The following is a 13,097-nucleotide window of genomic DNA, read 5'->3' on the forward strand; positions in this document are numbered from 1 at the left end:
GTATCCTTTGACCTCTAAGTGTGACCTTGACCTTTGACCTAGGGACCTGGTTCTTGCGACAACACCCCGTCTCATGATGGTGTACAACTGTGCCAACTTTCATCAAAATCCCTCCATGCATGAAGAAGATATGCTCCGGACAAAGTCATTCTTGAATTTGACATTTGCCTCTAAGTGTGACCTTGACCTAGACCTAGGGACCTGGTTCTTGCGCACGACACTCCGTCTCATGATGGTGAACAACTGTGCCAAGTTTCATCAAAATCCCTCCATGCATGTAGAAAATATGCTCTGGACAAAGTCTGCGGACGCCGCCCGCCCGCCCATTCGCCAGCCAGGGGCGTTCCCATAATACGTCCCGTTTTTCAAAAGAGCGTATAAAAAGGGGCTTTAATTTGCCAAAATAATGTCAGAGTAATGGGACTTGCCCCAGTGAGGTTGGTAATTGACTAGAAAAAGAAAATATAAGTTTAAAATCTATATGCCTTTTAGTAATACCTGTATGTACTTGCATGCAAAACTTTAACCAGAGTTTCTAAGTCCAAAAGGGGGCATAATTTGGCCAAAATGAAGTTCAGAGTTATGGGACTTGCTGTATCAACTTCGTTTATAACCTCGAAGACACATGTGAAGTTTCAATTCAATACCTGCATTAGTTTTGGAGATAGTAACTTGCATGTAAAACTTTAACCAGGATTTTCTAAGTCAAAAGGGGGCATAATTTGCCCAAAATACATGCCAGAGTTATGGGACTTGACCAAGTGATGTTGGTAATTGATCTAGAAAAAGAAAAAATAAGTTTCAAATCTATATGCCTTTTAGTAATAGCTGTATGTACTTGCACGCAAAACTTTAACAAGAATTTTCTGAGTCCAAAAGGGGGCATAATTTTGCAAAAATGAAGGTCAGAGTTATGGGACTTTAAGATATCAACTAGTTTTATAACCCCAAAGACACATGTGAAGTTTCAATTCAATACCTGCATTAGTTTTGGAGATAGTAACTTTCATGTAAAACTTTAACCAGAATTTTCTGTCCAAAAGGGGCATAATTTGCTCAAAAATACATGTAAGAGTTATGGGACTTGACACAGTGAGGTTGGTAATTGACCTAGAAAAAAAAAAAATAAATTTTAAAGCTATATGCCTGTAAATGATAGCTGTATGTACTTGCATGAAAAAAACTTATCAAGGTGTGACGCTGACGCCGACGCCGACGCCAGGGTGAGTAGAATAGCTAGATATTCTTCGAACGGGTGGTAGAATTAGTCGAGCTAATAAAACCGAGATATAACCATCAAGGATGCCACAGACCAAACTTGGCAAACATCCATCAAGTGATTATACGAAGTTTTTTAAAGCTTTTTCCCCTTTTAGGTCTTGCAGCTCCTAAAAAATTTGAACAAATATGAGAGGTACTAAAAAAACTTATATTTTTAATATGATATACCGACTTTTGACTATAACATATCTTGGCAGAGGAAGATAGTCAAAAGCCTCCATCTATTTTGGCTTGGGTCAAATGGAAGCATTATAAAAGTGAACGGCGTCAAAGATTAACGTCAACATACTCGTTTATTTACTTTCAGTTTCGTTTCAGGATACTTACCAGTTGTGTAAATAAATACCTTTTTTCATCCAGAATCATTTTTTTTTCATTATGAAACATTGTCTGTGCTAAAACAAGTGTAAACTTTGAAAACACTGGGGAAAAAATAACTAAATAATTATATAAACTAAAAGAAGTCCTCTTAGCTGAAATTTTAGATAAAAACATTGTGTTGCACTGCGAAAAAAAATGTGCATATCAGGAGTATACGGTCCCCTATATGTATAATATACGAATTTTCATATAAAAGGTATCTTTCCTGAAAGTATGATCAAAACCTACGCCTTAAACATACTTTTGGACCTTGATAATCCCTAACTTTGAATACTGACATAAACTGTTAAAACGTATTTATGCTAAGTATGAATGAACGGATTATGTGAGAAAACATGAATGTCCAATTAAAGAAAACGGAATTCCCTATATGGAATGTTCCATATACGGGAAAAATGTTTCCGTATACGCCCGTATATTAGAGGTATACGGAATGCGTACACTCCCGTATACGGAACCATTTTCCGCAGTGTTGGCAGTGATCAATGAGCGAAGCGGCAAGGGAGGTCACTGGTTGGAGTTTGAGTATGTTTTTGACAAGTTTCATATAGATCCATCATATGGGTTTATTGAGGTGCTTAAAAGTTTTTTTACTTTTAGTTCTGGTGGCCCTAAGAGAGGATAGTGAAATAATTTGAACAAAATTTGTGAAAAGTCTTACAAGAATGCTACAGACCAAGTTGGTGAAAATCAATTAAGTGGCTCATGAAAATACAAACATTTTTAAAGGTTGTTTGTTTTCTATTTCTGCTTTAACAGCCCCCATTTACAGACAAAGTTTCATAAAAAAACTGTCAAGTGGTTCTTGAGAAGAAAGAGGGTTTTTTTTTTTATTTAGCTCTGGTGGCCCTTGAATAAATTTAAGAGAGAACCTTATACAGCTACAGACCCAAGGGCTGTTGAAGATCAATCAAATAGTTCATGAGAAAAAGTAGTTTAAAGAGTTGTTTTTTTTTTTATTCATAGCCTTTACAGCCCTAAATGTGGCCGAGCTATACCATTTGGAAAAAAATTGCAAAAAGGCCCATACCCGGATGATATGACAGTTTGGTGTAATTCCAAGGGGTAGTTTCAAAGCAAAACATGTTACTGTCAAAACAGTGATGCAGAAGGATGGATGACTGTCTGTCAACCTATACTCATACCTCACCGATCACCTAATACAAAATAACAGCTATCAGTAAGGCGTAAAAAATGTTTGCTTCCAGTATCCCGATCTACCATAAATTTTTGGCCTGACCCTAAACGTTTTAATGGCCTTGAAAATTTTTTTTTTCAATTTTTTAACAAGAAGTTGCAAAACTGCACTTTTTATTCTTTAAACATGGTCATGGATGTTAGAAATCAACTTACTGATGCTTTAAAGGCACAATCCTCTTACTTGTATTCATTTTTTGACACAAAAGTAACTTCTGAAAAGTCTCACTTAATAAACAAGAGGACCATGATGGTCCTGAATCGCTCACCTCTTCCCACATGACCCAGTTTTAAGTATGACGTCGTTTTTTTCTATTATCTGACATAGTGACCTAGTTTTTGAGCTCATGTGACCCAGTTTTGAATTGACCTAGATATTATCAAGATAAAAATTCTGACCAATTTTCAAGAAGATCCATTGAAAAATATGGTCTCTAGAGAGGTCACAAGGTTTTTCTATTATTTGACCTATTGACCTAGTTATCGAAGGTACGTCACCCTGTTTTGAATTTTACCTTGATATCATCAAGGTGAACATTCTCACTAATTTTCATGAAGATCTTATGAAAAATATGGCCTCTAGAGAGGTCACAAGGTTTTTCATGTTTTATACCTACTGGCTAGTTTTTGACCGAACGTGACCAGTTTTTTAAACGGACCTAGATATCATCAAAGGGGAACATTCAGATCAAAATTTTTGTGAAGATCTATTGAAAAATATGGCCCCTAGAGAGGTCAAAGATTTTAATAATTTTAGACTAATGACTAGTTTTGACCGTAGTTGACCCCCGTTTCAAAATTGACCTAGATATCATCAAGATGAAAAATTCAGACCAAAATTTCATACAGATCCCATGAAAGTATGGCCTCTAGAGAGGTCACAAGGTTTTTTTTTATTTGACCCACTGACCTAGTTTTTTAAGGCACGTGACCCAGTTTCGAACTTGACCTAGATATCATCAAGGTGAACATTCTGACCATTTTTTATGGAGATCCATTCACAAGTATGGCCTCTGGAAGAGGTCACAAGGTCTTTCTATTTTTAGAGATACTGACCCAGTTTTTGACTGCACATGACCCTGTTTCGAACTTGACCCAGATATCATCAAGATGAACATTCAGACCAACTTTCATACAGATCCATGAAAAATATGGCCTCTAGAGAGGTCACAAGGTTTTTCTATTATCTGACCTACTGACCTAGTTTTTGACGGCACGTGACCCACTTTCGAAACTGACCTAGACATCATCAAGATGAACATTCAGACCAACTTTCATACAGATCCATGAAAAATATGGCCCCTTAAAAAGGTCACAAGGTTTTTCTATTATTTGACCTACTGACTAGTTTTTGATGGCAAGTGACCCACTTTCGAACTTGACCTAGATATCATCAAGGTGAACATTCTGACCAATTTTCATGAAGATCTCATGAAATATATGGCTTCTAGGAGGTCACAAGGTTTTTTTTATTTTTAGACCTACTGACCTAGTTTTTGACCGCACGTGACCCAGTTTTTGACTTGACCTGATATCATCAAAATGACATTCAGACCAACTTTCATACAGATCCATGAAAAATGTGGCCTTTAGAGAGGTCACAAGGTTTTTCTATTATTTGACCTACTGACCTAGTTTTTGATGGCACCTGACCCACTTTCGAACTTGACCTAGATATCATCAAGATGGACATTCTGACCAATTTTCTTGAAGATCTAATGAAATATATGGCCTCTAGAGAGGTCACAAAGTTTTTCTATTTTTAGACCTACTGACCTAGTTTTTGACCGCACGTGACCCAGTTTCGAACTTGACCAAGATATCATCAAGATGAACATTCAGACCAACTTTCATACAGATCCCATGAAAAATGTGGCCTTTAGAGAGGTCACAAGGTTTTTCTATTATTTGACTTACTGACCTAGTTTTTGACCGCACGTGACCCAGTTTCGAACTTGACCTAGATATCATCAAGGTGAACGTTCTGACCAATTTTCATGAAGATCTTATGAAATATATGGCCTCTAGAGAGGTCACAAGGTTTTTCTATTTTTAGACCTACTGACCTAGTTTTTGATGGCACGTGACCCAGTTTCGAACTTGACCTAGATATCATCAAGGTGAACATTCTGACCAATTTTTATGAAGATCTTGTGAAATATATGGCCTCTAGAGAGGTCACAAGGTTTTTCTATTTTTAGACCTACTGACCTAGTTTTCGAAGGCACGTGACCCAGTTTCGAACTTGACCTAGATATCATCAAGATGAACATTCTGACCAACTTCCATAAAGATCCCATGAAAAATGTGACCTCTAGAGTGGTCACAAGCAAAAGTTTACGGACGCACGCACGGACGACGGACACCGTGCGATCACAAAAGCTCACCTTGTCACTTTGTGACAGGTGAGCTAACAAGAGGGCCATGATGGCCCTATATCACTCACCTGTTATCATTGCACTAGAGGACAAGAAGGTCCTCAGTAAAATATCAAAGTCCAAAGGACAGGAACAACAAAGGGAAGAAATTTAACCAAAAAGAAAAAAAAATTCTTACAAGGTATAGATATGTCAAAATACACCTAAAAATTGGAGGTACCATCCATGTTGTACCACAGAAAAGTGGTCTCGGTTTTTCCCTACGGCCAATAATAAAAAAAGTTACTAAAAATAAGCTATTTATAGTAACGTAAAAGGGAAGTAATTAAAAAAATAAATATTGTAAGTGAACAAAAGAAGGATCTGCCAAATAAATCTGTTGACATAAATAAAATTTCAGATCAGTATCTTCATTAGTTATGGAGATATACCAATTTTAATTTGAAATAAAGGGAGGTAATTTGACATAAAACCAGTCCATAGTTATCTACCCTGATTGTCTCTGTCCAACTAATAACAATAATGAAATTTCAAATAAGTCCTATAAGTACTTACTGATATAAATCCATTTTGATTACAATCAGGGGAGGTAATCAGATATAAAATAACTCTGGAACCTACGATTGGATCTAATTTGTCATGGAATCCAAGATTTATTGTTGTTGAAGATATTTTGGAAGTTTGTATTAAATAAAACCATAAATGAAGTCTCTATATGGCTGCAAAAGCCAAAATAGCCAATTTTGGACCTTTAAGGGGCCATAACTCTGGAACCCATGATGGAATCTGGCCAGTTGAAGAAAGGAAGCAAGATCTCGTGGTGATACAAGTTGTGTGCAAGTTTGGTTAAAATCAAATCATAAATGAAGCTGGTATTGTGCAGACATGGTCAAAATAGCTAATTTTGGCCCTTTCTGGGGCCATAACTCTGGAACCCATTGTGGGATCTGGCCGGATCAAGAAAGGAAACGAGATCTTATGGCAACACAAGTTTTGTGCAAGTTTGATTAAATTCAAATCATAAATGAAGCTGCTATTGTGCAGACAAGGTCAAAATAGCTAATTTTGGCCTTTTCAGGGGCCATCACTCTGGAACACATAATGGAATCTCGCCAGTTCAAGAAAGGAACCAAGATTTTATGGTAATACAAGTTGTGTGCAAGTTTGATTAAATTCAAATCATAAATGTAGCTGCTATTGTGCAGACAAGGTCAAAATAGCTAATTCTGGCCCTTTAAGCGGCCATAACTCTGGAACCCATAATGGAATCTGGCCAGTTCAAGAAAGGAACCAAGAACTTGTGGTGATACAAGTTGTGTGCCAGTTTGGTAACAAGAGGACCATGATGGTCCTGAATCGCTCACCTCTTCCCACATGACCCAGTTTTGAGTATGACGTCGTTTTTTCTATAATTTGACATAGTGACCTAGTTTTTGAGCTCATGTGATGCAGTTTTGAATTGACCTAGATATTATCAAGATAAAAATTCTGACCAATTTTCAAGAAGATCCATTGAAAAATATGGTCTCTAGAGAGGTCACAAGGTTTTTCTATTATTTGACCTACTGACCTATTTTTCGAAGGTACGTGACCCTGTTTTGAATTTTATCTAGATATCATCAAGGTAAACATTCTCACTAATTTTCATGAAGATCTCATGAAAAATATGGCCTCTAGAGAGGTCACAAGGTTTTTCTATTTTTATATCTACTGGCCTAGTTTTTGACCGCACGTGACCCAGTTTCAAAACTGACCTAGGTATCATCAAGGTGAACATTCAGATCAATTTTCATGAAAATCCATTGAAAAATATGGCCTCTAGAGAGGTCAAAAGATTTTAATAATTTTAGCCCTACTGACCTAGTTTTTGACCGCAGTTGACCCAGTTCTGAACTTGACCTAGATATCATCAAGATGAACATTCAGACCAACTTTCATACAGATCCCATGAAAAGTATGGCCTCTAGAGAGGTCACAAGGTTTTTTTATTATTTGACCTACTGACCTAGTTTTTTAAGGCACATGACCCAGTTTCAAATTTGACCTAGATATCATCAAGGTGAACATTCTGACCAATTTTTATGGAGATCCATTCACAAGTATGGTCTCTAGAGAGGTCACAAGGTTTTTCTATTTTTAGACCTACTGACCTAGTTTTTGACCGCACATGACCCTGTTTCGAACTTGACCTAGATATCATCAAGATGAACATTCAGACCAATTTTCATACAGATTCCATGAAAAATATGGCCTCTAGAGAGGTCACAAGGTTTTTCTATTATTTAACCTACTGACCTAGTTTTTGATGGCACATGACCCACTTTCAAAATTGACCTAGATATCATCAAGATGAACATTCAGACCAACTTTCATACAGATCCCATGAAAAATATGGCCTCCAGAGAGGTCACAAGGTGTTTCTATTATTTGACCTACTGACCTAGTTTTTTATGGCACGTGACCCACTTTCGAACTTGACCTAGATATCATCAAGGTGAACATTCTGACCAATTTTCGTGAAGATCTCATGAAATATATGGCCTCTAGAGAGGTCACAAGGTTTTTCTATTTTTAGACCTACTGACCTAGTTTTTGACCGCACGTGACCCAGTTTCGAACTTGACCTAGATATCATCAAGATAAACATTCAGACCAACTTTCATACAGATCCAATGAAAAATGTGGCCTCTAGAGCGGTCACAAGGTTTTTCTATTATTTGACCTACTGACCTAGTTTTTGAGGGCACGTGACCCAGTTTCGAACTTGACCTAGATATCATCAAAGTGAACGTTCTGACCAATTTTCATGAAGATCTTGTGAAATATATGGCCTCTAGAGAGGTCACAAGGTTTTTCTATTTTTAGACCTACTGACCTAGTTTTTGATGGCACGTGACCCAGTTTTGAACTTGATCTAGATATCATCAAGGTGAACATTCTGACCAATTTTCATGAAGATCTTGTGAAATATATGGCCTCTAGAGAGGTCACAAGGTTTTTCTATTTTTAGACCTACTGACCTAGTTTTTGATGGCACGTGACCCAGTTTCGAACTTGACCTAGATATCATCAAGATGAATATTCTGACCAACTTTCATAAAGATCCCATGAAAAATGTGACCTCTAGAGTGGTCACAAGCAAAAGTTTACGGGCGCACGGACGCACGCACGCACGGACGGACGACGGACGACAGACACCGCACGATCACAAAAGCTCACCTTGTCACTTTGTGACAGGTGAGCTAAAAATCAAATCATAAATAAAGCTGCTATTGTGCAGACAAGGTCAAAATAGCTAATTTTGGCCATTTCAGGGGCCATAACTCTGGAACCCATAATGGGATCTGGCCAGTTCAAGAAAGGAACCGTGACCTTATGGTGATACAAGTTGTGTGCAAGTTTGGTTAAAATAAAATCATAAATGAAACCCCTATCGTGCAGACAAGGAATTGTTGACGCATGGACGGACTGACGACGGACGACTGACGAAGGGTGATCACAAAAGCTCACCTTGTCACTATGTGACAGGTGTGCTAAAAACAAGAGCTGTCACAAATGGTGACAAATGCCCCCGCAGCGCCTTGACCTTTTACCTGGTGAACCCCCAAGTCAATAGGGATCGTGTACTCAATAAGTACTATCAGCATGTGAAGTCTGAAGGTCCTGGGTGCAGTTGTTCACGAGTAAAGTGCCTTCATGCAAAAGTTAACAATGGCCCCTGTGACCTTGACCTTTGACCTGGTGACCCCATTGTCAGTAGGGGTCGTGTACTCAATAAGTACTATCAGCACGTGAAGCTGTGACCTTGACCTTTGACCTGGTGACCCCAATGTCAGATGGGGTTGTGTTCTCTATTAATAAGTACTATCAGCATGTGAAGTTTGAAGGTCCTGTGTGCAGTTGCTAGCGAGTAAAGTGCCTTCTTGCAAAAAGTTAACGTTGTGACAAACGAATGAACTAACAAACTAACCGACGGACAGTTGAAAACTAATATGCCTCCCTTCAGGGGCATAAAAAACAAAATAAAAACAAATCTGACTGTTTTGAGCATGTTACCAGAAACAAAGATTTTTTTTAAGCCCGAAGACAATTAAGGTAGTTCTGCACGTTTGGGTCGATTTTTTTTCTACAATGTAGAATTTGATTAAACCCTGATTTTTCAAAACTTCAGAATATAGCTAGACAATTCAGAAAATAAAAAAGATAGGGTCATGTGCTTGATTTTTTGCTAGACTGGTTTTGACAAATTTGGACCTCAAGAAATTTTTTTACAATGTAGATTTTAATGACACTTCTTACAGTTGTAAATAAACACATGGTCTATAATGTGGTAAAATAAAATATGGAGGTTCGTTTGCTTATTTTTGAGATATTTGACCATGACTAAAGTGAACTGCATATTTAAAGCTAATTTTAAGACATTATTTTGAATTACCGTAATAATTCTATTTATAGCCCGGGCGTTTATTAGAAACGTGGTCGGCTCAAAAGTTAGGGATGGGTGAATATTAGAGACAAATCACCAGCAAACATTCAAAATCTTGATGCAATATTTATAGGTGACTGTAAGAAAGTAATGATGTGATAGTCATACAAAAATTGATAACGGCCGTACTAGATCGGTACTATAACCGGCCAAGCTAAACTCACAAAATACATGATTAAATTTAATTTATTCTGTCTTGAATATAGTATTAAGTATTTTTGTTCCTGATTCTGTCAATTTCAAGCAAATTTAAACAACACCCTATTGTTTTAGTTCAAAGCGCCTTGAATCCAGTATTGATTAAATTTCCCTTGCGGAACCCCTGTCTCGAAATGCCAGACTATGACGTGAAGTAATTACTAAAAGCGCGCGCCTTTGCATTAGCACATGTCACTAGGTCAATACACATTACATGTATATATGATATGGCGGCATGTGTGTTAGTTTCAGTTAAAGCAGCCATAAAAGGTTATGTTCATAAAAATAATCATCTTTTCGGAACTATACCGACATGCATATTAGAACCTGAAAAGTATCGTGTTCATATAAAATATTTGGAATTAAAGACAAGAAAAGTGATGTACGATCTTACATCAGAAGGGAAATAAGAAAACTCGCTGTTTAACTGATAAAGGTAGGATTATTTTCTAAGATTCATAGGATGGGCGCTTATTAGATAACATCGTATTTTTTATTTTTGTCTTAAAAAAGGCCGTTTTTTTTAACAAAAAGTCGGGACTGGGCGTTTATTAGAGCATGGGCTATAAATAGAATTATTACGGTATTTAACTTGTCAGATGTTTTAACATCATATTTTAACTTTAGAAAGATAGAAACAGTGACATTGTAATAAAGGACAAAGTTTACTTAAGCTTTATATGGCCTATGCAATTTTGAAAATTTTCAAATTGGCTATAATTTTAAAAAACTATATATTGTTTGCTACCAGAATGTGTATCAACTATAAGGAATTCAGGTTTTATAAATACATTTATTATTTTGTTCAAAACATGTCACTGAATATTGCTGAAGTCGCAGAATTGTGTGAAAACGGGCATTTTTTACCATGTTTAGGTCATATGGGAATATTTTTAGTAGTGAGCACACTCAAGGACTGCAAAAATATTTTGACCATAGGTCCAGGTCATTTCACAGAATTGATGGTCATTTTTTGATTGTGGTCGACAGCTGTGCTCGTAGCGAAAATTTCAGATATGTTTAAAAATTCTATTAAAAACTGAAAGTTTCCCATACCCATAATGTTAAAAGTATTTTCAGTTATGTCTGATATTTTCTTCTATAATGAATTAATTGTAAAATATTTCGTGCAGTTTGATAAAACAATACTACTAGATGAAAGAAAACATGTTCTTTACTCAATTTAGAGACTTTCTGTTTTTAGGCCATTTTGGTGCAAAAGTGAACCTTCTCCTTTACTCACGGGTTGCCCTTAATTCATAAAATGATTTTCATTTCAGTACGCCGAATCCAGGCTTTATTCTATGTTTTCCAGATATATGACGTTTCGCTATCACTTCCGTTGTATCAAACGTGCAGAACTGTCTTAATACCGCACAAGCTGCTCTGATAAAGGCAAAGTAAAATTTGGGAACATAATCTTGGAATTTCAACTGTGACTAGACCTTGGACCTAGTGACTTGTGATGTGCACTCTGAGTTGACAAAAGGGACATGATGGCCCTAGATAGCTCACCTGATATTAACAGCTGGATTAAATAATTTTGGAACAAGGATCGCGAAATTATTTAAAATTTAGTCATCTATGAAATATGATTGTAGCTGCAAATATGTGTACACATTTCACACTGGGTGTTGAAACTACAGAGAGAAAAGCAGAGGTTAAGTGGAAGAAAAAATATAATGGAACATTTCATAGGCAAATTAAAATGCTTTAAATATTTCAAAATTCAAAATGGCAATAAGCAAGATCAGTTCTTCCTAAGGTAGTCAAACTCAGCATTACAATGACTATCTGACTTTGTATTATGTCGTTCATTGTTGTCTTGAGAAAAAACCCAGTTTTGAACGAAGTACAAAATACATGTACCTAGTATTGTACATAATTATACATTTTACTTCGAAAATGTCTCATAGTAAATAACCCTAAATGTGAATAAAGCCATACAAACCTTTTATGATTCCACACACTTTGCCACATGTTGGACATGCTTGTTTGTAAGTGAACTGCTCCTTAATGCAATCAGCACAGAACACATGTCCACATGATAATTTTTGTGGATCTGTGATATCCTCCATGCATATTACACATGTTTCAGCATCCTCTTCCCTATTATTGTCATCTTTATCTGAATCTTCATCAGACTCATCATGATATGATTGATCTTTATTTAGCATTTCCTCAGACTTTGTAGATTCTGTCTTATAGTTACCAAAGTTTTCTGTTTGTCTCTCTGTCCTTGAAACCTATTGTGAAAAGGTATAATAGTATATGTGATATATTAATATATCATCAAATGTTTCACAAAAGGGTGTTTCAGCTAGAGGGGTTTGGAGAGTTTGAGATTTTATGAAAAGAAAATCTGACTTTAAATTTGCTTGAAACTAGAGATGCTTTTGAGAAATGTGCATGTCTCCAACAACTGCCCCATAGAAAAATGTCTAGTTTCTCTCGATAGCTTTGATGAGTGGACCCCATTGAAAAATGTTTAGTTTCTCTCGATGTCTTTGATGAGTGGATCCAATCAGTAATTCAAGGGCCATAATTCAAAAGTGCCTGGGCGGATTTGGCTAGTTATCGAACTTGGCCGAGGTCTTATGGTCAAACACATTTTGTTAAAGTTTGGTGAAGGACGGATGAGAAATGTTCGACTTGAGAGTGCGGACAAGCTTTGTGACAGACACACACACACACACACGCACATACTCATATTGCCTACCATGTGGACACTGCAGTTTTAACCTTCACTGTGGACACTTTACTTTCTAATGATATTATTCAAACAGAATTGATAATTTTCTAACTCTATCTTATTATTGAGGCTACTCATTCGATGATTTACTGAAAATAGCCAATATAAATGATGAAGGGGTGACCCACAATATGGACACCAATTAGTCGTTGTGGACACCAGCCTTATATGGTAGGTGTCCACATGGTCATATGGCTTCACATGTGCGAGTGTGCATACTTTTTAATACAGGTCATCTAAGCCATCTAGAGACACTAGACATTTTTTACAGGGGCAGTTGTGGGAGACATGCGCTTTTCTCAAAAGCATCTCTAGTTGTTTTTGTTTTTAAAACTTCTTTTATGATTTGCATGGTAAAGATAAATTTATAAAAATTTAATATAGTTTTATTATGTATATAAATTGTTAATAGTCTCTTGTAATT

General features: G+C 36.6%; 1 protein-coding gene across 1 annotated transcript in view; it reads right to left on the reverse strand.

Moving 5' to 3' along the window:
* LOC123546393 (uncharacterized) overlaps window positions 1-13,097 on the reverse strand; it is a 46,992-nt gene that overhangs the window by 16,412 nt on the left and 17,483 nt on the right. Inside the window, exon 3 of the mRNA XM_053532616.1 lies at window positions 11,873-12,167. Coding sequence (XP_053388591.1) covers window positions 11,873-12,167 — 295 coding nt within the window. The remainder of the gene's footprint in view (window positions 1-11,872; window positions 12,168-13,097) is intronic.

Source organism: Mercenaria mercenaria, unplaced genomic scaffold, assembly GCF_021730395.1.
Source record: "Mercenaria mercenaria strain notata unplaced genomic scaffold, MADL_Memer_1 contig_157, whole genome shotgun sequence".
Lineage (NCBI taxonomy): Eukaryota > Metazoa > Mollusca > Bivalvia > Venerida > Veneridae > Mercenaria > Mercenaria mercenaria.